This window comes from Pinus tabuliformis, chromosome 3_1 (genome assembly GCF_031772625.1).
Source record: "Pinus tabuliformis cultivar Carrire ecotype Pingquan chromosome 3_1, CPIR1, whole genome shotgun sequence".
NCBI lineage: Eukaryota > Viridiplantae > Streptophyta > Pinopsida > Pinales > Pinaceae > Pinus > Pinus tabuliformis.
Genome location: NC_142301.1, coordinates 26,174,613 through 26,201,895, shown reverse-complemented (window position 1 = coordinate 26,201,895; position 27,283 = coordinate 26,174,613). Strand labels below are relative to the sequence as shown.

The following is a 27,283-nucleotide window of genomic DNA, read 5'->3' as shown; positions in this document are numbered from 1 at the left end:
GGTTGTTTGGCTTATGTGCATGTACCTGATTAGAATAGAAAAAAGTTAGATGCAAAGAGTGAGTTATGTAATTCTTTTGGGTATAGTGAGACAAGAAAGGCTTATAAATTGCATAATCCTCTAAATAACAAGCTTATTATCTCAAGAGATGTAATTTTTTATGAAGGGGGAGTTTATGGTCATCAAAAAGGCCATGTTGAGAAGACAAACTCTGTTTTGAATGATGATATAATTGTTGATATTGATCATGAGAAGTCAACTAATGTTTTTGTAACTAGTGGATTAACTCCACCAAGCAGCCCTTCATCAATTTCTTCAACATCAAGTTCAAGTCCAACTTCTTCTCCAAGTTCTACAAGGAAGGTAAGAATATTGAGTGATATTTATTAGAGGAGTGCAAATCAAGCACATGAAGAAAGCCCAATATGTGAGATAGTCAATTTCGCTTCATTAGCCAAGGTTGATTTTGAACCATCATGTTTTGAAGATGCATGTACTAATGAGGTTTGGATGCAATCCATGCAAGAAGAGATGGATTCCATTCAAATGAATGACACTTGGAAGTTGATAGAGCTTCCACATGTCAAGAAAAATATTGGTACCAAATGGGTCTATAAGACTAAATTTAAGAGTGATGGGAGTGTTGAAAGACACAAAGCAAGATTAGTTGCTAAAGGATTCACACAGAAGTATGGAATTGATTATGAAGAGGCATTTTCACCAGTAGAAAGACAGGAGACCATTAAAATGTTGATTTCATTAGCAGCTCAAAAAAAGTGGAGCATACATCATATGGACGTGAAAATTGCCTTCTTGAATGGGTACTTAGAAGAGGAAGTATATGTGGTGTAACCACAAGGTTTTGAAGTGGAAGGAAAGGAGAATAATGTCTACAAGTTGAAGAAGGATTTGTATGGTCTCAAGCAAGCATCAAAAGCGTGGTATGCAAGGATTGATGGATACTTATAGGAAAATGGCTTCAGGGAAGTAAGAGTGATCCTACCCTCTAATATAAACGAGAAGGTATTGATATTCTAATCATAAGTTTGTATGTTGATGATCTATTGTACATTGATAGTAGTTCTAAGATGAATGATAAATTCAAAGTTGCTATGATGAATGAATTTGAGATGAAAGATCTAGACATCATGAAATATTTTCTAGGAATGGAGGTTTATCAAAGTAAGGATGAGATTTTCATTTTTCAGACAAAGTATGAAGAGGATATAGTAAATAAATTTGATATGCTTGATTGTAATCCATCCCCTACTCCAAGTGCACATGGAGAGGTGTTATGTAGATATGATGGTGCTGATTTAGTTGATGAGAAAACTTATAGAAGTATTGTGGGGAGCTTGATATTTCTAACCCACACAAGGCTTGATATTACATATTCAGTTTCACTTGTTTCAAGGTATATGACAAATCCATCTGAAATACATATGAAGGTAGCCAAGAGGATTTTAAGGTATGTGAAAGGCACTCTAAATTTTGGTATTCATTACTGCTATTCTCAAAAGTTCAATCTTGTTGGATTTAGTGATTTAGATTGGGGAGGTAGTCTTGATGATCGTAAGTACACATCTGGAAATTGTTTCTCTTTTGGTTATGGTTTGATTACATGGAGCTAAAAAAAACAAAGCATTGTTTCCCTTTCATCCACAGAAGCCGAGTATGTTGCAGTTACCTCAGCAGGTACACAAGCTCTTTGGCTTAGAAAATTTTTCGAAGAAATTGGAGAAAAACAAATTCAGCCTATAGTGATTTATTGTGATAATGTAAGTGTCATCAAGATAGCAAAGAATCTGGTTCATCACAGTAGGATAAATCATTTTGACATGAAATATCACTTCATTCGAGATTTGGTGTAGAAGAAGGATATTGAATTGAAGCATATAAATACTCATCATCAACTAGCAGATATCTTTGCCAAAGCAGTTGCAAAAGCTCAGTTTTTTGGCACTACGAGATAAGATAGTAAATCCTCATTAATCATTAAGGGGGAGTGTTGGAATAATACTTAATTTGTTATGTAAATAGCTGACAATTTAGTCAGCATATTTTGTGTTCTCTGTGCAAAATTAGGGCAACAAATTATTAAGGAGTTCAGTGCTCAAAATTAGCTTTCACAAGATTGGTAGTGTTAGTAGATTTGTTTCATATTAGACAGTTGATTGATAATCATATTAGTAATACTTTTACTATATAAGAATGTAGTTAATGGTTTAATTATATATGAGATTTACAACAGGTTTGAGCTCACACAGTGGTTGTGTTTTATTTGTCTCATTTTTTTATGTGTTTTTCTTCATAGTTATGTTGGCTTATCAACTGGCTTAAAGAAGCCATTTCATATTCTACAAACTTGCCATTGCGCCCACAATGACGGTTCCTGGTCAATGGACCTTGAGATTCGAACAACCACTCGACCCACAAGACCTGCAATAACACTCACACTTGCCTAGCACCTTTGCTATCTACGTGCTGCTTGATTGCCTGGCAAAACATTGGATGACACATGCCTTTGTTTGCTCCACGTTGGTCAAGAGGTTCTACAATGTCTCTGCTTATACTATAATGTTTTCGTCCTTCTAGATCTAAAAGGGGTCCCCGATTTCTATTGGGAATCTTCGATCTAGGCTCACTAATGAACGAGACCTTTGAAACACCTCAGATCTGATGCTTCTCCTCCACAGAACAGGATGGCCTCGAAAACCTTCAACGCAATCTGGTGCGATAGCTTTCATGAACCAAAGAAATCAACTTGTCCTTGCAAATAAATTTGAAACTAGTGCTCTCAACCCAAAAAATTATCAATGCGGAAAACCCCATAAAATATGTATTTTTTTTTAAATAACGGAAAACCCTCTACAGATATAGATCTGATCCTCGAATTGGTTGTAGGAGGGCTTCAAATTTGACAAAAAAAATAAGAGACCACCTAGGTTGATATCAAATACCACCAAAGATGGTAATGCTGTCTAAGGTGAGAATAAATCCCATTGAAGTTCCCTGCATAAACCGTTAGGCTGATAGAATGCACAACTCTGATACCACTGTAAGATCCTAGACATTAAATTTTTCAACAGATCTAGGGCACTTTAGCATTCTGATTTAAAATAAACTTTCAATAGGAACAAGAACACAAATGATCTGAAAATGCAACCTGTTATTTATATTAATAGCTGAAAACAAGATACATGTCCATACAAATAAGATTGGATCCCCTCCAAATGACATGCATGAGTGCTCATAAAAAAACTAATTTAAGACATTGAAGCTCAATCGTGGATCCTCAATGGATCTATTAGACAAACTCACCGCTGGGTTTTTGTCTCTGGGTCAAACTAAAACTGGTAACGCCAAATTCTAGATAAACTAAAGATGAGACAAAGACCTAGCTCTTATCCCATTTAATAAGCTTAATAGACTCTTTAGAAATGCTATTTTATAATTTCCCTCGAAAAACAAAAACAAATACCAAATACCCTAGATAAATCTAAGAACAAATACATGAGGAAATTTCCTCCATTTTGACGATTTCAAGAAAAAGGGAATATCACATGAAATTCGCTAACTAAATTAGGAATTTAAAATATAAAATTTCAGCGGCCAAAGTTGAACATTAAAACGTAAAATATTCAGCCACGTTAAAGCAACTCACACTGCTTTGTAGGTAGCAGAGTTCAAGACTACTACAACCTCTTGTGGACCTATAAATACACAAATGAATTCCCCAGAACCCCATATCTGCTTTGATTGGGAAAGTGGGATATACTGATCAGACAACAGAGAAATGGCAGCATCATCATCGGCAGTCCTCCGTAGGTTACATTTGGGGTCGCAAGGATTAGAAGTATCAGCGCAGGGGTTGGGCTGCATGGGCATGTCTGCCTTCTATGGCCCTCCAAAGCCCGATCAAGAAATGATATCTCTCATCCACCATGCTGTCTCCAGAGGCATCACTTTTCTCGACACTTCGGACATTTATGGCCCTTTCACCAACGAAATCCTCATTGGAAAGGTAGGACTGCCTGCCTCCTCAAAGGAGTTTCTATTTTCCTTGCAACCACAAATGAATGTTATAGATTAGCCAAGTTGATACAGTTATTGCTGAGCTTAACATTTTCTTTTGGTTCACACTTGCAGGCCATTAAAGGGATAAGAGACAAAGTCCAATTAGCCACAAAGTTTGGAGTGAAAAATGTAGATGGAAAATTAGAGATTCAAGGAGATCCTGCATATGTTCGAGCGTGCTGCGAGGCAAGCTTGAAGAGACTCGATGTTGAGTACATTGATCTTTATTATCAGCACCGTATTGACACTAGAGTCCCCATTGAAGCCACGGTTTGTATGGATATCATCTTATTTTGTTTCAGTGTATTCTCATTTGTTGTTTCACCAGTACTTTGGCATAGAAGACATCATTGGAAACCCACAGCAGATTACTAATTAGTGATATATACAAGGCATACACGTTAATCCCATAATGTTCAGTGTACCTATACTACAAAAATAATCATTCCTGACCTGTTTTTCCTTTTGCCCTCCTTTTTTCCTTGGGGGTTTGGCTCAATGACAAAGTTTACACTATATTTGCACTGGAATTCAAAGTCTGCTCGAGTAATGGATGCATGTATCAAAGGGGGAGCTACTGGACAACTTGTTTTTGGGTTTTATCTGGAATAAGCCAAATATTTAATTGATACCGAATGTTGTTAATTGTCTTTGAAGTTCAATCATAATTAATGCGCCCTAACTTTCTGGGTAGTTAAACTTATTCTAGGAAAGGTGTTGGCACTACCTGCCATTACGCAAACAAAAATGAAAACATGAACCGTGATCAGATCTGGATGTTTATTCCTGTTAACTGGAACAAGTTCGTCATTTTAATGGTCACTCCTATGTAGATTCTTGATGTGTTTTTTCCTTTGTTGTACTCTTTTAATTTCCAATTTTATATGCTCAAGTATTTTTGTTGCCATGTTCTGTCTGGGTATCAATTACAGATTGGAGAACTGAAAAAATTAGTGGAAGAAGGGAAAATAAAATACATTGGACTTTCTGAGGCTTCTGCATCAACTATTCGAAGGGCTCATGCTGTTCATCCTATAACAGCAGTGCAAATAGAGTGGTCATTGTGGACTAGGGATGCAGAGGAAGAAATCATTCCAACTTGTAGGTAGGAAATGTTTAGGAGCTCAATTTTTGCAACTTGTAGATAATTTCCCTAATATTAGAAATTGCAGACTGCAGACTACTAATTTAAAGTTTCATTTCAGGGAGCTTGGAATTGGAATTGTGCCATACAGCCCTCTAGGGCGGGGCTTCCTATCTGCTGGACCAAAGATGGTTGAGACTTTAGCAGATGATGATTTCAGAAGGGTACTTGGATCCGTTTATTCTTATTTGTATATTTTAGCATTATGAACCGGTTTAGTTCTTTGATAAATGCTTCAATTGCCATTTCCATTTCTTCATGTTTGTTTCTGCTAATTCTTTATGACTAGATCGTGGATCAAGTTGACCACATATCTCTGATTTTGTCACAATTTTTGTTTTGTTGCAGGGTACACCAAGGTTTAGTGTAGAGAATCTTGAAAATAATAAGGCTATATTTGAGCGAATATGTGAAATAGCTTCAAAGAAGCAGTGCTCTCCCTCTCAATTGGCACTTGCTTGGGTTCATCATCAGGGAAATGATGTTGCACCAATACCAGGGACAACCAAAGTGAAGAATTTAGAAGATAACATAGGTGCTCTTTCTGTTGAGCTCACACCTTTGGAGATGAAGGAGTTAGAAGACTTGGTATCCTCAGCTGGTGTCTTTGGAGATCGATATGATGACATGGATTTCACATGGATGAACGCAGAAACACCTCCTCTGTCTTCATGGCAAGTTAAAGTATAATGCGTTTTTAACACATGCAAGTGAAATCGAAAGGTGGGAAGAGACTGGAAGAATCAAAATATGCAAATAAATTCTGTCCAGTAGGGAGGGCATCTCTTTTTAAGGAACATAATTCTTTTGCCCTTCTTGTGTTTTCGTCTCAGAATAATAGAAATAAGATGCATTTGTATGTTGAATAAGGACTTCAAGTTATTGGTAATTGTGTTTGAAATAAGAACCTATTATCTGGTGTTGTAGGAGAGGATTTGCAAGTATATGTTGTACTTCTGATGGACGATTTGATTGAGAATGTAGGTCACATATCAATTGTCTCAGGTTGTCACCTATAGGCTGGCCTGATATACAGTTAATTAGTCCCAATTGTTTCCTTTTCGAGAAATTATTAACTACAAATCTTTTGCTGCCATTTTTGCACTCTCTGTTTGTGTATATGATTGTTTTTATAAGTTCATGCATAATACAATGGATGCATAACATATGAATGCTCAATTGTTCATATACAAGATTGATTGCATTATTGGGATGATATCATCAACTTGACACCACAACGAGAAAATCTTAAAACCATGTGGTAACTTTTCCTTTTTCAATTATTTTTGATCTCATATCCCTTTCCCAAACTCAGTGTTTTTATTTACATATGTTTCACTTTTTTTTGGTTTGTTATTCTAGATGGCTTTTTTATTTCTTGCATTAAATTTTGTGTAAGTTTTAGTTTGGATCCGAACACTTAATTTCATTGTGTTATATGTCTATTTTTAGATCTATAAGGTCACACCAACTTTAACTTTTATGTTTCCTTGACGTGGGTATTGATTACGTTTGATTCTATGATTTTCATATTCACCGGAGGAAATGAAATAAATGTTCGTAACATAAACCACTTGCAAGGGAATACGTGGTAGATTTACAAGCTGCCTTTCTATCAAGATGACATCAGTGAGGTTGACATACATAAGAATTAATAATTTTGGGAGTAAATTAATGAATGGATCATCTCAACCATTTTAATAAGTTAATTTTTTTGGATTTCTAAAAATTTTACTTCATTAATTTGTTAAAATTTTAGATGATCTTACTTCATTTTTAAAGGGGTCAAAACCCATAATCCCAAAGTTCCAGGGCTAAAGTTTCCATCAATTAGGTAGAATACTAACTTTTGCAAAAATCCTAAGACTAATTTGTTAAAATTTTTGATGATCTTACTTCATCTTTAAAGGGGTCAAAACCCCTAATCCCAAAGTTCCAAGACTAAAGATTCCATCAATTAGGTAGAACACTAACTTTTGGAAAAAATCCTAGCCCGGGAAGAATTTCAAGGGAAAAAAGGTTGAGTTCAAGGGGAAAAATGTTAGAGTTTGTCCACTAATTAACTTATTTCATTGTTTTAAAGAGTTTAAAAAGTAGGATTCATATTTTCATGAATATTGTTGTTCTTTCATCCAATCCTACCGCAACTACCTTAACTATTAGAGTTATCCCCATCTTCACCTTAAGCTTAGAATTCACGACCCATTTAAGACTACTATTGGCTCATTTTCAATTAATTTCTTATCGTTGTCCTTGAAATCCATCGATGTGCTTAAGTTGAAGGAATCATCCATATTTAATAAAGAAAATACTAGGGCGTAGCATGACTCCAAATATGAGTGATCAAATATTATATTAGATAAAGTGGAGAACCAACATAATGTACATTGGAATTCTATGTTAGTCAAAGTTGTATTTGTACCACAAGTGTTCAATTATGATAGTTCATTTATGTGTCAAGCATTACTATTCAGTACATTCTTGAACCTTATACAATACCTAGGTAAGAATTCTCACCACCTTACTTGATCCATAATCTACCATGGATATTCCACTGAATAATTTTTCCCAACAAATTTGATAAATTATAATCAAAATCCGAAATTTACGCCATGAGAATTATTTTTTCCTTAGATTTATGGATTCATTAATTACTATGTTTTTCAAATGCATGCAATAAATAAAATATATAAAATAGATAACAACAAAATAAAATTTATAAACCACAATGAATACAAGATATGATCTCGGACACCATTACGGAAAAAAACTCAATTGGAAGGTTAGACTACTTTGCTCTCTCTTTCTTTGAATGGAAATAAATGCAAGTACAAAGGAGTGATACTTGCATCTCATGGTGGCTCAATTATAACATAACCCAAAAGTCTGCTAGTGGTTAAGTTTGTCTCCTTAAACTCAGCTAGAGTTACAATATTAACTCTTCTAGAGTATTTTTCATCATGTCACGTTTCCATGAATAATATGGGTTGACGTGACATCCTTTCCAATCGTGGTGGTCAAAACAGTAAAGTCAACTTCCTAGTGGAATAATTTTTGCATTCAAACTCTGTTTGAGTTTTGCTTACATCATTGGAAAGATATATAAGTGTATAATACTGCTACTGTTAGCCTCCTATTGCAACAGGTGTTCATCTTTCATGATTGACATTTCTACATGCCAAATATGTCATACTCTGTATGCTACAGTGTTCCATATTTCCAGAAGAAAGCTAAAGAAGATACCATGAATGTGTGCTAAGTCCAAATGCCACTGCTATGTTCCAATTTTGATGAGTCAATTCATTTCTTGAAAGTTTTCTGTTAAGGGTAGGCCAAACAGTTTAATCTTGGCCTCCCCAGGTTTCAATTTCTTGTCTTAGAATATAGAGAATAATATCTGTCCAAACAGCTTAATCTTGGCAGATTTGTAGATAGGTAGAGAATCATAAGAGCCCAACTGCTTAATCTGGGCCCTTGGCAGAAATAAGTGTAGACTTAGATAGGACAGAAAAAAGAAAAATTGTAAAGCTGGGTCTGCAAGTCTAAGTGCACCCAAACCAAAAAGAAGGAAAAAATGTTAGAAAAATAGGCTGGGTAGGTAGTTTTTGAGGTTGCAGAAGGTTGATTTATGATCAATTTTGTGTTCCAAAGTGTTACATATTCTCAGATCACAGTCATGATGCAGTTTTTCCATTTGGAGGAGCTCAATCTGGACATTACTAACTCCCCCTGCTTCTTATTCCCGAATCACTTGCTAACTTCCATGAAGAGGTCAAGATCTAGTTGAGCCTCTTAGTTTCATCATGCTCCACAACATTTGTCTTGGTGAAAATTTTCTTCACTCAAAAAATTGTCCACCTCTCCTCTATGAGGCACTTTCCCCAAAAATAGCCTAAGGTCCCTTACCTTAGCGCTTTCTTCTCATTACCATATTAACTACTAACTGTATTATATAGTTCCCTATCCATTTCCCCTTCCCCTATTAAATCTATGTGAAATAACTCCCCTATGTACATATCCCACCTTATAGCACTATAGCTATGTATTTATCAGTTTTGGGCATAGTAGTCCACCTGGGACTATCTTGAACCTTTCCGTGTCATGAAATTGGAATTGGCCTAAACCTCTGGTTAGGCTAATAGCCTCTACCCTCCTCTCCATCTTCAAAACCCTATAATTTTACCCCCCTGCAGTCACTTGTACAAAGATATCGCATGAAGTTTTATTAAAACCTTAACTTTGCTTTCCCCCGTCCGAATAAACCCATAAAACCCTCAAAAAACCAAAGTTTACCCCCCCTCCGCCGCGCCGTATTAACATCCGAATATTCCACGAGCCTCGACAGTAAACACCCGCCACCTCGTCCTTGCCGCCAGTCGTCCGATTGACAGCGCCCAAGATCTACGGTGGGCGGTCATTCCAGCGTGCCAACAGCCCGAAGGTTAGCGTCTGGGAGATGGGCGGTATTGCTGCCGTACTCCCGCCACGTGTCGCCCCCTTCCCCGAAACCGCTCCAGGCCAAAGGCGGTGTGCCCAAACCATTTACCACTTTCCCCCCTGCGTCAACGCTGCGTTGCCTGCCTGCGTCGGCCTACCACCATGTCACCCTGCCAAGTAGCTACCACCATACTGCCACATCATCAGACCTGCCGTACCGCCACGTCACCTCCGTACAAGCTGACATCACCATGCTGACATCAGCCGCCACGTCATCAGTTGTACTAGTCCCACCATGCTGATGTCATGCTGACGTCATCATCAATTTTGGCGCGAAGGGCGAAAATCGTGCTTAGGATGCCCGGATTCAAAATCAGAGGCAGTTTTTCATGCGCGATTAGCGCTTCGCGCATGGCTACGGGAAATGGGCCAAAATGGGGAATCTTTTATAACGCAACCCCCAGCAAGCCCGAAGGCGTAGAATGACCCGTTTTTCTGCACGAAGCATTCAGAAAGGAGAGAAAACAATTCTAAAGGAGACAGAAGGCCGAACAACGACCATTAAATTGTGATTCGACAACTTCAGCACCACAGTACATCAAGGAAGCGACAAAGAGTATCAGTTGAACACTTTTTAATGAAATTCTTCAGTTCCCAAAGCAGGTTAACATTGAATGGTAGCCAGCAAAGTCAAATCAAGCAGTGTAAGCCCATTCCAGCTTTCAAATCACAGTTAATGCTTTTAATGACCGCCGAACACCAATGAGCAGAGACCCATACGCATTTATTTCAAAAGCACTGCACCAAGTCACCGAGGACAACACATTTACTCAATTTTGATACGACCACCCTCAGTGCAGTCGGAAATATTTACTTGCATTTATTTTTGGACAGGATTAGGTTAAAAGTAATCATTTTTTTGCAGACCTATGAGGTCAAATTGTGTTACACAATTTTGGAGAAGTTTTTCCCTATATATACCACCCTCAGTATTGTTTTAAGGGTCGGAAGTCTGAGAATTTTCACTAGAGACTCGCATTGTATACCTGACTTATTTTCTATAATAAAAGATTGCAGAAAGTCTGTGGAATGACCGCCTGTTGTGTTGTTAATGGTTTCTGGAGATTGAATGTGGAATTCATGTGCTGCAAAATGAATCAATAAGTGCCTCTTATCTCTGTTTATATTGTTATCTGTTCATATATCATCATCTAAACAGCAGAAAGAAAGATTAGTTTAGAATTTGTTTGGATGCACTCTAGACTCAATTTCTGTTATTTGTTTATGTTTTCAACTGAATGAATTGGTTATGGATATGAATTCCTTTTGGTTTATATTTACCCCAATTCACCCATGTTTGCCATTTATCTAGGGATTCTTTGCTGCCCCTAGATAGGGTTTGTTCCCTTCTCCTCTGTCGAGCTGAATGAGAGATTCTTAATTGCCTCTCATTCCTTGGCATTCGTTTCCTCCCTTTAGATCTGAAACATTGTTCCATTTGCAGTTATCTTGCTCCATATCCTTCTCCTATAACCAAGAAAACGCAGCTTCAGCCCTCCTCCTCGACTCCATGCCCAATGGTTTGAAACTTACTAGTTTATACTTCCCCTCTCTACCTGGAAACATCAATCTTCCCACCAAAATCAAAACAAAAACCCTCTGAACTCAATATCTAGCCTAAAATCGTTTTCAACAAAGCTAAATCAGAAAGAGAGAGCCCTCTCTAACTGCAGGTGGGCTAGAATCTGCATTCTAAAGTTGGTCTGTGGTTACCTCGGCCGTATCCTCATTGAGCTGACCAATAAGGACAACCTGAGTGATAACATAATGGCGACTCCGCTGGGGACCATCCTCAATTAATTTCAGAAAACAGGTTGTAATAATCCACTATGTATATCCCTTAAAATTACAGATGAAGCCTAAATGTCAGCCAGGTAGCCTTTGAAACTGTTTTTGCTTTGCATTAACAGAAGTAAATAAAAGCTGCTTCAGTCAATCTTCTTGCTAGTTTTAAGTTATACACAATCATTCCAAAATTTGATCAATTCCTTGCTAATTCTAAAACGTTCACAGAAGAAAACCTAAAAACCAATTCGGAAGCTGGCTCCTAAAAGGAATCCACGATATACAAGATCAAATCCAGACCCAAATCCTCCAGCTGCTTTTGACAACCCTAACTTAATCCCAAAGACCCTTAGGAAGCAGGAACAAAGAGAAGACTTTGCTGATAATACTCCTGAAACAGATCGCCCAAGCTGTATTCCAACCCCAGTCAAGGTTCTATTTCGATCAAACCCTACTTCCCCTAGTTCATCATCCACACCTCAAAGCACTCCTTCAACTCCTCATTTCACTGCACATACTACCACTACCACTACTGCTGTTACTGTTGTGCCAGTTACTCCTGTTATCCCTGTTACCCCAGTTATTATCCCTTTTGTTCCACCTGTACCTGCAAAGATGGCCAATAGGTTTGCACCCCTGCAACTACCTGCTAATGCTGGGGCCTTGCCTCAATATTACCAATCTAAAATCACATTCTTTGATAGTACTGGGCCCTGCACAGCCATTCAACATACCAAGAAGATGCAAGATTACTTTGAAAACTACGAAATAGATGATGATAGTGTGAGAATGAGAATTTTTGTTCAAAGTCTGACAGGTGATGTAAGAACTTGGTTCAGATCACTTGCTCCAAATTCCATAACTAATCCTGATGAGCTTTACCAATCCTTCACCAACAGATGGGAAAAGAAGAAAGATTCCCTGCACATACTTGCTGAATACGACACAATTAAACGAGGTCCTCAAGAGACTGTTTTAGAGTATGGTGCAAGGTTTAACAATGTCTATAATGCGATACCACAGAACTTAAGGCCTCCCCCTGACCTTGCCTTATATAAATTCCTGGATGGATTTGACCCAGACATGGCATACCAGTTAAAAGAACGAGCTCCTCAGACCCTTGCAGACATGCAAAATGTTGCTGTCAGCGTAGAGGCAAATCTAATTGCCAAAAGAAACAGAGCCAGGATGGAAAGAAGAACTAACTTTAAGGAAAAACCCTCAACCTTTGATCAAAAGCTTGATGCTATAATCAGTGGCCTGCAAAGGCTGGGAGAAAGAGTAGAAAATGTTGAGAGGAAATCAGCATGGGAAGGACAACAGTCCAATACCATAAGGAACCCAAATTTCAGGAAAACGCAGAACTTAAATGCTGGTAGGTCTAAAGAAAATTCAAAAGTAAATTCATATCGCTCTGAGCTGCCGCGCTGCAACCCTAGCCGCGCCTTCTGAGCGACCCCGCTAGTGCTCTCCCCCATGGAGCCTGGAGGCGGCCCTGCGGCCCCTGCCCCCTTTCCACCGGAGATCGAAGCCTTCAAGGCTCTGGTATCTGCAACAGGAAAACGTCAGGCCTCAGGCCCGCAGCAAAAATTCGTCAAAAAACTGGACAGTATACCCAAGGTGGCCTTACCAGAGGAGGAAATCTGTAGATCTGCGCTGAATCTAGCAGAAAAAGGTCTGATCGGCCAGTTCACCGGGTTGTGGCCATCCCCGAGAGCAGTCAAAGAATGGGTTAGAAGGAATTGGCTACCTTTGGTAAATGAAGGAATCAAGATCTATTTTGTAGGCAAAGGGTTCTTCGTTTTCTTGTTCGACAGTACAGAGGACAGAGGCCTGATTTTCAGAAACGGGCCATACTTCATGGGGCCTCAAGGACTCTACTTGAACAAATGGTCTACTGATTTTGATCCAGCGCAAGACGTGCCCAAGGCGGTTCCTGTTTGGGTGCGCCTCCCGCATCTTCCCCTGCATTGCTGGAATCAAAGCTCACTTCAATCCATAGGAAACGCACTTGGAAAATACATAGACCAGGCCCCAAGGAAGGATCAATACTCTTGTGCCGGGATCTGCGTGGAGGTCGATCTCGAAACAGGATTACCCGAAGCGATTCAGCTATCGGTGGCAAACTGGACACACATACAAGAGCTTGATTACGAACAGCTGCCTTTCAAGTGTCGATTCTGTCATGAGTACGGGCACTTTGCAAGATACTGCAAAAAAAGAAATGAGGAGACAACAGAGAAGGATAAAGAAGATCAATGGAAACAGGCAAAGAAGACAACATTCAGTAGACAGAGTAACAAAAACAAGGCTAAAGGGACAGAGAACAAAGTAGATAATGGAAGCACAAGTAACCAAAGCGCTGGAGGCAGTGAAACAAAAGGCAATGAGGGGGACAAAAACCCCTTTGAAATCCTCACGCCTCCTTCAGATCCTCCGGAAGCAGGGGAAGAAGAACCACCACAGCAGGAGAATATTGAAACCATAGAGCCAGGTAATGACCCAACCCCCAACCCAAGCAATCTTCCTTCCCCTTCATACGCAGATATAATAAAAAAAAAAAAAGAAAACCATAGAGAATATGGGATCATCAGATGATGAAACATTTGAAAGGACAACAAAAAGGGTTGGACGAAGATCAAACAAGGAAACCAGAGAAGAGGAATCAGAAAGACAAAAATCCCTCGGCAGTCAAGCTATCATCGAAATGATACTAGGGAGGAATATCAGGCCTAGGTCCTCCAAAGGAGGAGGGCCTACCCCTTTAAGTGGTAAATGATGCAGTTGATCTCTTGGAACTGTAGGGATCTGGGTAATCCCAACAAGGCAGAGGCTATCAAAGACTTATTGAAGATGGAGTTCGCGGACATCCTTATGCTCCAAGAGACCAAAGTAGAAGGGGAAACCCTTCTAAACACCAGTATGTTGAAATGGAAATTTGATTCAGGAAAGGCTGTTAGTGCAAGGGGATCGGCCGGTGGAATAGGCACGTTTTGGTCAAAAAGCTCATTCACCTTGGAACGATTCACAGAGACCCAACATTGGATCCACACAGATCTGCGACACACGGTAAGCAATCTCTCATTGGCTCTTTTTAATCTGTATGTTCCTGTCCACTATGAAGAAAAGAGAGAATGTTGGAGGACACTAATGGCCTATATAGAGCAGATCAACCCTTCAAACATAGTCATTGGAGGAGATCTGAATATCATACTAGACCCCAAAGAAAAAAGAGGAGGGATATATTCTAGAGACCCCTTTGTCAACACTGTGGGCAATCTGATTTTACAGTGGGACTTAGTGGACTTCAAACCTATAAAAGGCAAATACACCTGGTCCAACAACAGATCAGGAGAAAATCAAATCTTAGCTAGGTTGGACAGGTTTCTCATCAGCAGTACATTAATGCTGGACAATAGAATGGTTTTCTCTAAGATCCTCCCCAAGCTTACATCGGATCACAAGCCAGTTCTACTTTGTATCAAAAAAGAAGAAGATCTCGGCCCTCTTCCTTTTCGCTTCAGCCCTCTCTGGGCAGGCAAAGACGGATTCTATGAAACTGTTCAAACGGCCTGGAGGATAGCTGTTTATGGATCCCCAAGTTATGTGTGGGAACAAAAAATAAAAAACACCAAAAAAGCTCTGAAAGATTGGATTAAAAAATCTTTGCAAACCCCAACTAGCCAAAGGAAAGAAGCAGTTCTTCAGCTGGAAAAAGTCCAATTCGAAATGGAGGAGAAAGATCCCTCTCCCACAGATTTAGACAGAAAAAACTGCCCAAAGGAAAGCATATTGTTGTTTCAGAACTGAAGAAGAATACTGGCGTTTAAAGTCCAGAAGTTTGTGGCTCAAATCTGGAGACAGGAACACCAGATACTTTCATAGACAGTGCAGGGCACGAGTTTCCCGTAATCACATAGCAGAGATAACAAGCACAACCAGACAGGTGTATAATGGATTTTCACAAATCAAAGAAGCAGCTGTCACTCATTTTTAGAATATTTTAAGTGCGGAAAGAAATGGAAATGAGGAGGACGCAGAGGAGTTCCTCTCAACCATCCCAAACCTAGTTAATGAGGAGGACAACGACTCTCTGATGAGCCCAGTCACGGATGAGGAGATAACCAATGTAGTCTGGTCCATGGAACCTGATAAAGCTCCAGGACCCGATGGGTTCTCAGCTCACTTCTACAGAATCTGTTGGGAAATCATCAAATACGACCTATTCAGAATGGTAAGAGGAATCCTGAGGAAGGCAAAAGTAGGAGGAGGAATAAACTCTACCTTCCTAGCCTTAATTCCCAAGGAAACAAACCCAAGGACCTTTGACAGATATAGGCCGATTTCTCTCTACAACATATCTTATAAGATTGTGGCCAAGCTGCTGGCCAACAGAATCAAGCCTCTCCTCCCAAAGCTCATCTCTCAGGCACAAGGAGGATTCGTAAAAGGCAGACAAATTCTGGACAATGTCATCCAGATTCAAGAAGCTCTCCATTCCAGCCTAACCCGGAAAGAACAAGGTATGATCATTAAATTGGATATGTGCAATGCCTTTGATCGTGTTAATCGCTCCTTTTTGTACAGGGTTCTAGCAGCTTTTGGCTTTAAACAGGACTTCATAAACCTCATCAAGGCTTGTACAGAAAACGTTTGGACCGCCCCAATGGTGAACGGAAGACCAACGGAATTTTTTCAAGCTACCAGGGGATTGAGGCAGGGCTGCCCCCTTTCGCCCTTCCTATACATCTTGATGGCAGACGTTCTAAGTCGCAAGCTAACCCAAGAGAAACAAGTCGGTACCATTCCAGGGATAAGGATAGTTCAAGGCATAGCCCCGGTGAATCATGCGCTATTCGCAGATGATTCAATTCTGTTGGGGGGCGCATCCATGAGAATTGCAAGCGCTTTTAAAGCCATTCTTCAACAGTACTGTAACATCACCGGTGCATTAGTCAGTGAAAGGAAAAGTGCAATATACAGTTGGAATATCGATCAGCACGCTACAGACAAGAATTGCCAACGTTCTGGGGTTCAAAGGATATGCTTTGTGGGAAAAAATCAAATATCTCGGCTTACCATTGACGAGGGGCTCCAATCGAAATCAACTGTGGGATGAAGTGATATCTAAATTCAAAAATAAGATAACAGCGTGGGGCGGAGTCTGGCTCACCACCGGAGGCAAACTCACCCTCATCCGATCCGTGCTCTCTGCCCTGCCCACATATCAAGCCTCACTGCTGCTAGCTCCAAAACAAATCACTGACCAAATCTCCAGCATCATTCGAAACTTTCTCTGGAGCGGAGGGAAAGGTAACAAAGATCGCTTCCATCTCATCAATTGGGAGACTGTGAAACGCCCAATAGACGAAGGCGGACTTCAGATCTGCGACCCCCAACATGCAAATCTGGCATTGGGAGGCAAACTCCTGTGGCAATTAATCACAGAACCTTTGCACCCAATCAGTCAGTTGCTGAATCTCAAATATTTACAAAAGCAACCAATCTCATCTTTCAATCCAGCGCAATCTCCAAGAGGAACGCAGGCCTGGAGGCTGTGTTGCAGAGGGATCGAATTCTTCCGAAACCATTTATACAAAATTCCTGGGAATGGCAAAAATTCGCTACTATGGAAAGAACGAATCATGAATCACTCCCCTCTCTCAACCATCAACGAAATAACAGAGTTGAGAGCCTGGTTAATCTCTAAAGGAGTAAGGAAAATTGAGGATATAGTAGAGTGGGATCTCAATGGCAACTGGCAGCGCTGGACGTTGCCAATCATCTCAACCCACTTAAAAGAACAGTCAAAAATTCTGTTAGAGGCAATAACAGATTTTACACCTGTGCATAAGGAAGAGGAAGATCAATGGGGATGGGGAAAAACAGGAGAGTACACGGTCAAACAAGGCTACTTTCAAATGCAAGAAAAACAGGAGTCACAGTACCTGGAATCAGTTTGGAAACAGATATGGGAAAACTTCAGCATCCCCAAGATCAACTTCTTCAGTTGGACCTTATTCCACAACAAAATCTTGACCGAAGACAATTTGTGCAAAAGAAACTTTGCAGGCCCGCATCGTTGTGTCCTCTGCAAGAACGCTTCAGAAACTGCAGTCCACTTGTTTATTGACTGTGAGTATGCACAGAAAGTGTGGAACAGCTTCTTAATAGGGCTGAATGTGAGTCCCCCAACATGCTGTCAGATTACATAATTGTTTTTGACATGGAAAACTCGGTACCCCCACAGCATCAACGAAAAATCTCTTTGGCACAAGTTATGGATTGCTGCACCGAAATATGTTTGTTGGAAGCTGTGGCTCTCCAGGAATGAAGCTGTCTTCAATCAAAAAGACATAAATGCAGAAGCAGTAGCCAAGCAGGCCAAGGATCTCCTCTTAGAAACCCTGAGACAAACTAGTGTCAAAGACAGCAACCTCAGAAATGAAGAAAAGACGTGGCTGGAAGGTTATACACCCATGCCAACCACATATGCCATCACCCGCCCAAACCACAAGGAAAACTGGCAATACAGAGACAACTCGGACAATTTTCAAATTGGTGGAAGTCACAAGGTAAATGTACAATTTTCTTTGATGGGGCTTTGAAAGGAAACCCAGGCAGGTCAGGAGCAGGAGGTGTCATTTACTTTCAGAATGGCAGAAAAGAGGAATTCAGTTGGGGACTTGGGCTAAAAACCAACAATCAAGCGGAAGCACTCAGTCTTTTAAAAGCTTGTCAACTGACCAGAAAAGGAAACGCAAATGAAATTATAGTTTTTGGAGATTTAGAACTGCTGATAAGGTCTCTAATACACAAGAAAAGCCTCAAAGATCCAGTTCTAAACAAGCAGCTAGCAAGAGTAAACAGATTAATGAAGGAATTCTCATCAACACAACTCTTCCATATCCTCAGAGATTTAAACACTGAAGCAGATAGGTTAGCAAATGTAGGATGCAATCTTGAAAGAAGTATGATCAGCATAAATGCAGAGACTCTGAAAATGGCAATCATTCCTTAGGAGCACTAGGAAAACAGAGGAAAACAATCAAAGTGATTTGTAATACTTGCTTGGCTTTGGCCACTAATAAATAAAAATACTCGTTTCAGTTAAAAAAAAAAAATGCTGGTAGGTCTAGCCCGGACCATGACATAAGACCCCCTTTTCAAGATAACTATGTTGAGGGATCCACATCAAATGAACCCGTAGAAGACTCTCATATGAATCTGATGGATCTAAAGGGTGTGCATCAAACTTTCCTGAGCCAAGAAGACCAAGATGAGCATGACTGTAATCAGTTTCACACCAAAACTGGTGAATCTTTTGATTTTAAACAAGGTTATGATACTGCTGTGTATGAAGTACACAAACAATATAAACTCAGAACCAGGACGGTTGACATTTCTGAACCTAGCAAAACAAAGGATGGCAAACAACCCAACAGGATTAAAAGCAAAGTTGTCATAACAGAACCAGCTGAGATACTTGTCCCAAACCCGCACCAAGTGACTGTAGAAGACATAACAGAAATACTGCCTTTTGTTGATCAGCCTTTGCCACCTTCTGCCTCTGAGCAAACCTCCAACAATGTTCCAAAAAGCTCTCCCAAAGCTGAAAAACCACAAGCTGTCAATCCTCATAACACTGATAAACAAGAGCGAGTTGCTGATAATTCAAATGAAAAAGAAGAAATTGCCATTGTCAACACCAAGACTCCATTGGAAAAGCCATTCAATTTAGAGGCAGAGATGGCAAAACTTAAGATATCCATCCCCCTCTCAGAACTAGCCAAACATGATGTATATAGGCAACAAATTCAAAGATCACTCCACATCCCAGAGAATAAAGATGATGTAAATGTTTTAGATGATAACCCTGAACTGTTGTTTGGTCCAGAAGTTGACGGAAAGTCAACATATGGACCTATCCCACCCTTTTATATTAGCTTGCATGTACATGACAAAATTTTGCACAACGCTATGTTCGATTCAGGAGCATCACACAATCTTATGCCCAAAGCAGTTATGGAAAAACTGAACCTTGATATTACAAGACCTTACAAAGATTTATTCTCTTTTGACTCAAGTCAAGTCAAGTGTTTAGGCCTCATTAAAGACTTGTGTGTCTCCTTAGTCCAATATCCCAATAAGACCATCCTCATGGATGTAGTGGTGGCTGATATCCCACCAAAGTACGGTATGCTCCTATCAAGATCATGGGGAGAAAAGCTCCAAGGTTCCCTTCAATTAGACCTCTCATATGCCACTATTTCAGTCTTTGGGCAACCAAAGAGATTATACAGAGAAATGCTGATGAAATATGTGGTAAGTAGTGAGAGCAAGCCTGAAAATTTTCCCATTTATTCAATCCATTTCGATATGGATTCCTTTATTTTGTTCAATGATGACACAAATCCTACCACTAATGATGAGCCTTTGGCTCTAAAACAACAAACACATATCAATGAAGAATCGGTTATAGAAACACATGAGACTGTCACAACACTTAATGCAACCAGCATACCAGAAGACCCTCCCCAAACAGAGGTTTCAAATCTGCCCGCTGCAAGAATCACTGAAACTCTTAGTACTAGCCATCATCAAGAAATTATATGGTACCTAGATTTTGATGGCTCTGTCAACAAGTTAGGAGCAGGGGCAGGTGTCTGGATTCACAACACACATAACGACCATGCCTACAGACTGTACTTTAGATGCACAAATAACATGGCAGAATATGAGGCTCTGCTTTTAGGCCTTAAACTGCAGAAAAATCTAGGAGCTGCAAAAGTGTCTATTCTAGGTGACTCTGATTTGATCATACAACAGATGAAAGGTAACTTTGTTACCAATGACAATAGAATGAGGGCTTACAGGACTGCTGCTACTAATATACTCAATGAATTCTCTAAATTCGAGCTTGCCAAGATTTCTAGAAACCACAAAATTCATGCACACAACCTAGCCACCTTCGCTAGCACATGCAAGCTTCCCTTTGGACCAAACCATCACTTTACTGCCGAAATAAAACACAGGCCCGCTGTCCCTAATAACGTTAAAGACTGGCAGGTGTTTGAAGATGATGACCAAATCAATAATTTCCTTACTCTTGAGCATGAGTTTTCAAATATTAATATTGACACAGATACTATGAACGACTCCCAACAGCAGACAACCGAAAATCAGCAAGAAAATCAGCAGGCTGTAACAGTTGAAACAACCAAACAAATCCTAAATCTACCAGTTTTTGAAAAAACAGATATAAAACAGCTGAAACAAATGCACTTGGAGGAGACAGCCAAATCAGAGGCTGAGATTATTGACTTAAAGGATAACTTTCTGCCTGCTGGCCTAACTCCACTAGAAGATATGTTTGATGCTAATGATGTGCCCAAAAAGCCAAAATTGCAACCCATAAATGATGCTATAGAAGAACACAACATTGGGACAACAGAGAATCCCAAAATGATCAAATTGTCCAAAAATTTACCACCTGATCAAAAGCCCAAGTACATTGATTTGTTCAAAGAATTCTAGGATGTATTTGCTTGGAGTTATGAGGACTTAAAGTCCTACGACACGTCTGTGATCCAGCACACCATTCCATTGAAATCAAACCAAAAACCCTTCAGACAAAAACTTAGAAGAATCAACCCTATGCTCCTTCCCCTGATTGAGAAGGAAGTAAAAAGAATGTTTGAAGCAGGCATAATAGCACCCATCAGATTTTCTGAATGGGTTTCCAATCTGGTTCCCACGAGGAAAAAGACAGGTGAGATTATACTCTGTGTAGATCTGAGAAACTTAAACCAAGTCTCCCTAAAAGACCACTACCCTTTGCCCAAAATGGACCACATCCTGCAAAGAGTAGTGGGGTCATCTAGAATCTCTTTGCTAGATGGCTTTTCAGGTTTTAACCAAATACTTGTTCACCCGGATGACCAAGACAAGACAACCTTTACCACACCGTGGGGAACATTTAAGTATGTGAAGATGCCATTTGGACTTAAAAACGCTGGTGCTACATTTCAAATAGCAATGGATATCGCATTTGCCAAGGAAATCCATGATTTCCTTGTAGTCTACCTTGATGACCTGACCCCATTTTCCAAATCTGATCAGGAACACCTCAAACATTTGAGGCAAATATTCTTGACATGTAGAAAATATGGCATCTCCTTGAACCCCAAAAAGTCTCTCTTTGGCCTTGAAGAAGGCAAATTACTTGGCCACATCATATCGAAGGATGGGATTAGAATTGATCCTGAAAGAATCCAAGCTATCCTCCAAATACCATATCCAAGAAACATAAAAGAGCTGCAAGCATTCCTTGGGAAAATCGACTTCTTAAGAAGATTCATCCCAAATCTAGCCGAACTGATACGACTATTGAGCAACATGTTAAAAAGGATGCCAGGGTAAAATGGTCTCTTGAAACTAGGCAAGCCTTCGAGAGTATAAAATCTGCCTTAACCCAAACCCCCGTGCTCACCAGCCCACAGTTTGACAAAGATTTTATAATATTTTCGTTCGCATCGGATCACACCATAGCCGCTGTCCTTCTGCAAAAGGATGAGCAGGGAGCTGAAAAGCCAATCGCTTTTTTCAGCCTAGCCATAAGAGACGCCCCGTTGAAGTACCCAATCATGGAAAAGCAGGCCTATGTACTAGTTAAGGCCATCAAGGATTTCAGAATTTATATTTTATATTCACATGTAATTGCCTACGTCCCACACGCTGCTGTAAAAGACATATTGACCCAAGAGGGATTGGAAGGCAAAAGAGGCAAGTGGATTGCAAACATCCTTAAATATGACATTGAGATAAAACCAACCAAGCTGATAAAGGGACAAGGTTTAGCTAAACTGATGTCCGAAACAAACTTTCAAGCCATAGACATTAACCAATTGGACAATGAACAGGAGCTGGCGACTCCATAGATCAGTGAAATCTTTCTACAGTCCCCATGGTATGCTGATATATGTTTTGTACTGTTAAACCTGTTTTCTCCCCCAGGATTGTCCAGGACTAAGAAAAGATTTTTGAAAATGAAGGCTTTAAAGTTTTGTGTTATAGATGGTGCATTGTTTTGGAGAAATCATGAAGGTATATTGATAAATTGTTTAACCATGAGTTAAACTAACAATGTCATGAAAGATTTCCATGTAGGAGACTGTGGAGGACATCTATATTGGAAGTCCACTGCTAACAAAATTTTAAAGGCTAGTTTCTATTGGCCGTCTCTCTTTGCAGATGTAAAGAAATTTGCCATGTCATGTCATAAATGCCAAATTTTTGAGGGCAAAAGAAAGTTGTTGACCCTACCACTTAAAGCCATTTCAACCGAAAAACCCTTTCAACAATGGGGTCTTGACTTCATTGGAGAAATCCATCCCTCTTCCTCAGGTCAGCACAAGTGGATTCTAACAGCCACTGACTATTTCACCAAGTGGGTTGAAGCCATCCCATGTAGGCAAGCCAATGATATCATCATTATCCAATTCCTTGAGTGCAATATCCTCTCTAGATTTGGCTGCCTTGAGAAGATCATCACTGACAATGCTGCTGCCTTCAAATCCAAAAAGATGATCAATTTCTGTCACCAATTTCATATCACCTTGGGCCACTCTACAACCTATTACCCTCAAGGTAATGGCTTGGCCGAGTCATCTAACAAAAGCCTAATCAACATCATAAAGAAAGTGCTGGAAGAAAACAAGAAGAACTGGCACAAAAAGCTGGTAAATGCCCTATGAGCAGACAGACTTTCAACAAAGAAATCCATTGGGATGAGCCCTTATGAGCTGGTATATGGCATGGAGGCTAGATTTCCTTCATCCCTGGGCATCCCTACTATCAGACAGTTACAGGAAGTTCAAGCTGAACCAAATGATATACAAAGAAGAATTAACCAGACCATTCATCTTCAGCAAACCAGGGAACAAGTATATGACAGAGCTCAAATTCTATAAGAGAAGCTCAAAAAGATGTTTGATAAAAGAGCCAAAGCTGAGGATTTCCACATTGGTGACAAAGTTCTGAGATGGGACTCAAGAAGAGAAGACAAGGGAAAACACGCAAAGTTTGATTTTTTGTGGAAAGGGCCATTTGTTATTTTTGCTGTTCAGGGAAATAACACATATTTTCTCAAATCTATAGAGGGAAACACTGCTGAAGAAGGCCCTGTGAATGGCCGTATGCTGAAACATTACCATGATCCCTTTTAAGGGATGCAAGGCAGTTTTTTATATATCTTTCTGTACAATGTTACTTGTATATATGAGCACTTTACATTTTTTTTTTTTATATAAGCAGACCGTTGGTTAGAGGAGCAGCAGAAATTTTTAAAGCATAACCAATGCAAGTATTCCTGCTGCAAAGCTCTGTCTCCACACTAATCTCAGCAACACAGCAAGAGTAGCAATCTCACATCTCCAGCAATTCACGGCAAAAGGAAACTGTTTGCAGTTTTCAGTCAAGAGGTATCAAAACAGAGCAATATTTTCAGTTCATATCAGCACTCTTGCTTAGGCAAAAACAAAGTAAACACATCAGTTTTCACCCATGTCCTGAGTTTGTTCTGAAAGGAGATGCCCCAACAACATTATACATAATTATCAAACATGCAGAAGAAGCAGGCGTTGCTACACAGTTCACTACAGCTCAGTGGAGGAGAGAATTGTTCATATTTCAAAGTTTTATGTTTTTGACAACCACTACAGAGAAGTTTTTAGTCTACAGCAAATAATTGAAGATCAAGGTAGTTTGACCTGCTGTTCTTGGCCTTTCACAAGGAAAAGCCATCCCCAAGTGGAGCCACTGTTAGCCTCCTGTTGAAACAGGTGTTCATCTTTCATGATTGACATTTCTACATGCCAAATATGTCATACTCTGTATGCTACAGTGTTCCATATTTCCAGAAGAAAGCTAAAGAAGATACCATGAATGTGTGCTAAGTCCAAATGCCACTGCTGTGTTCCAATTTTGATGAGTCGGTTCATTTCTTGAAAGTTTTCTGTTAAGGGTAGGCCAAACAGTTTAATCTTGGCCTCCCCAGGTTTCAATTTCTTGTCTTAGAATATAGAGAATAATATTTGTCCAAACAGCTTAATCTTGGCAGATTTGTAGATAGGTAGAGAATCATAAGAGCCCAACTGCTTAATCTGGGCCCTTGGCAGAAATAAGTGTAGACTTAGATAGGACGGAAAAAAGAAAAAATTGTAAAGCTGGGTCTGCAAGTCTAAGTTCACCCAAACCAAAAAGAAGGAAAAAATGTTAGAAAAATAGGCTGGGTAGGTAGTTTTTGAGGTTGTAGAAGGTTGATTTATGATCAATTTTGTGTTCCAAAGTGTTGCATATTCTCAGATCACAGTCATGATGCAGTTTTTCCATTTGGAGGAGCTCAATCTGGACATTACTAACTCCCCCTGCTTCTTATCCCCGAATCACTTGCTAACTTCCCTGAAGAGGTCAAGATCTGCTTGAGCCTCTTAGTTTCATCATGCTCCACAGCGTTTGTCTTGGTGAAAATTTTCTTCACTCAAAAAATTTTCCACCTCTCCTCTATGAGGCACTTTCCCCAAAAATAGCCTAAGGTCCCTTACCTTAGCGCTTTCTTCTCATTACCATATTAACTACTAACTGTATTATATAGTTCCCTATCCATTTCCCCTTCCCCTATTAAATCTATGCGAAATAACTCCCCTTTGTACATATCCCACCTTATAGCACTATAGCTATGTATTTATTAGTTTTGGGACATAGTAGTCCACCTGGGACTATCTTGAACCTATCCGTGTCATGAAATTGTAATTGGACTAAACCTCTGGTTAGGCTAATAGCCTCTACCCTCCTCTCCATCCACAAAACCCTATAATTTTACCCCCCCGTAGTCACTTGTACAAAGATATCGCATGAAGTTTTATTAAAACCTTAACTTTCCTTTCCCCCATCCGAATAAACCCATAAAACCCTCAAAAAACCAAAGTTTACCCCCCCTCCGTCGCATCGTATTAACATCCGAATATTCCGCGGGCCCCAACAGTAAACACCCGCCGCCTCATCTTTGCCGCCAGCCGTTCGATTGACAGCGCCCAAGATCTACGGTAGGCGGTCATTCCGGCGCGCCAACAGCCCGAAGGTTAGCGTTCGGGAGATGGGTGGTATTGCCACCATACTCCCGCCACGCATCGCCCCCTGGGCTGTGGCGGAGCCCCCTTCCCCGAAACCGCTCCAGGCCAAAGGTGGTGCGCCCAAACCATTTACCACTTTCCCCCCTGCGTCAGCGCTGCGTCGGCCTACCGCCATGTCACCCTGCCACGTAGCTGCCACCATACTGCCACATCATCAGACCTGCTGTACCGCCACATCACCTCTGTACAAGCTGACGTCACCATGATGACGTCATCTGCCACCTCATCAGCCGTACTGGTCCCACCATGCTGATGTCATCATCAATTTTGTCGCGAAGGGCGAAAATCATGCTTAGGATGCCCAGATTCAAAATCAGAGGCAGTTTTTCATGCGCGATTAGCGCTAATCGTGCATGGCTACAGGAAATGGGCCAAAATGGGGAATCTTTTATAATGCAGCCCCCAACAAGCCCGAAAGGTGCAGAATGACCTGTTTTTCTGCACGAAGCATTCAGAAAGGAGTGACAACAATTCTAAAGGAGACAGAAGGCCGAACAACGGCCATTAAATTGTGATTCGACAACTTCAGCACCACAGTACATCAAGGAAGCGGCAAAGAGTATTAGTTGAACACTTTTAAAGGAAATTCTTCTGTTCCCAAAGCAGGTTAACATTGAATGGCAGCCAGAAAAGTCAAATCAAGCAGTGTAAGCCCATTCCAGATTTCAAATCACAGTTAATGCCTTTAATGACCGCAGAACACCAATGAGCAGAGACCCATACGCATTTATTTCAAAAGCACTGCACTAAGTCACCGAGGACAACACATTTACTCAATTTTGATACAGCCGCCCTCAGCGCAGTCGGAAATATTTACTTGCATTTATTTCTGGACAGGATTAGGTTAAAAGTAATCAGTTTTTTGCAAACCTATGAGGTCAAATTGTGTCACACAATTTTGGAGAAGTTTTTCCCTATATATACCGCCCTCAGTATTTTTTTAAGGGTCGGAAGTCTGAGAATTTTCACTAGAGACTCGCATTGTATACCTGACTTATTTTCTATAATCAAAGATTGCAAAAAGTCTGTGGAATGACCGCCTGTTGTGTTGTTAATGGTTTCTGGAGATTGAATGTGGAATTCATGTGCTGCAAAATGAATCAATAAGTGCCTCTTATCTCTGTTTATATTGTTATCTGTTCATATATCATCATCTAAATAGCAGAAAGAAAGATTAGTTTAGAATTTGTTTGGATGCACTCTAGACTCAATTTCTGTTATTTGTTTATGTTTTCAACTGAATGAATTGGTTATGGATATGAATTCCTTCTGGCTTATATTTACCCCAATTCACCCGTGTTTTCCATTTATCTAGGGATTCTTTGCTGCCCCTAGATAGGGTTTGTTCCCTTCTCCTCTGTCGAGCTGAATGAGAGATTCTTAATTGCCTCTCATTCCTTGGCATTCGTTTCCTCCCTTTAGATCTGAAGCATTGTTCCATTTGCAGTTATCTTGCTCCATATCCTTCTCCTATAACCAAGAAAACGCAGCTTCAACCCTCCTCCTCGACTCCATGCCCAATGGTTTGAAACTTACCAGTTTATACTTCGCCTCTCTACCTGGAAACATCAATCTTCCCACCAAAATC

At 40.0% G+C, this 27,283-nt stretch overlaps 2 protein-coding genes across 2 annotated transcripts; both read left to right on the top strand.

The window, feature by feature from the left end:
* The first annotated feature begins 3,718 nt into the window (after positions 1-3,718).
* Positions 3,719-6,317, top strand: LOC149185589 (putative aldo-keto reductase 4). Its single transcript, XM_089410734.1, has 5 exons — positions 3,719-4,024; positions 4,150-4,347; positions 5,010-5,182; positions 5,283-5,385; positions 5,570-6,317. The coding sequence occupies exons 1-5, from the start codon at positions 3,797-3,799 to the stop codon at positions 5,909-5,911; spliced, it is 1,044 nt and encodes a 347-aa protein (XP_089266860.1). The 5' UTR covers positions 3,719-3,796; the 3' UTR covers positions 5,912-6,317.
* A 10,831-nt stretch (positions 6,318-17,148) lies between these two features.
* On the top strand, positions 17,149-17,718 carry LOC149185588 (uncharacterized). Its single transcript, XM_089409090.1, has one exon. It carries the CDS (start codon positions 17,149-17,151, stop codon positions 17,716-17,718), a length of 570 nt encoding a protein of 189 aa, XP_089265216.1.
* The last annotated feature ends 9,565 nt before the right edge of the window (positions 17,719-27,283 follow it).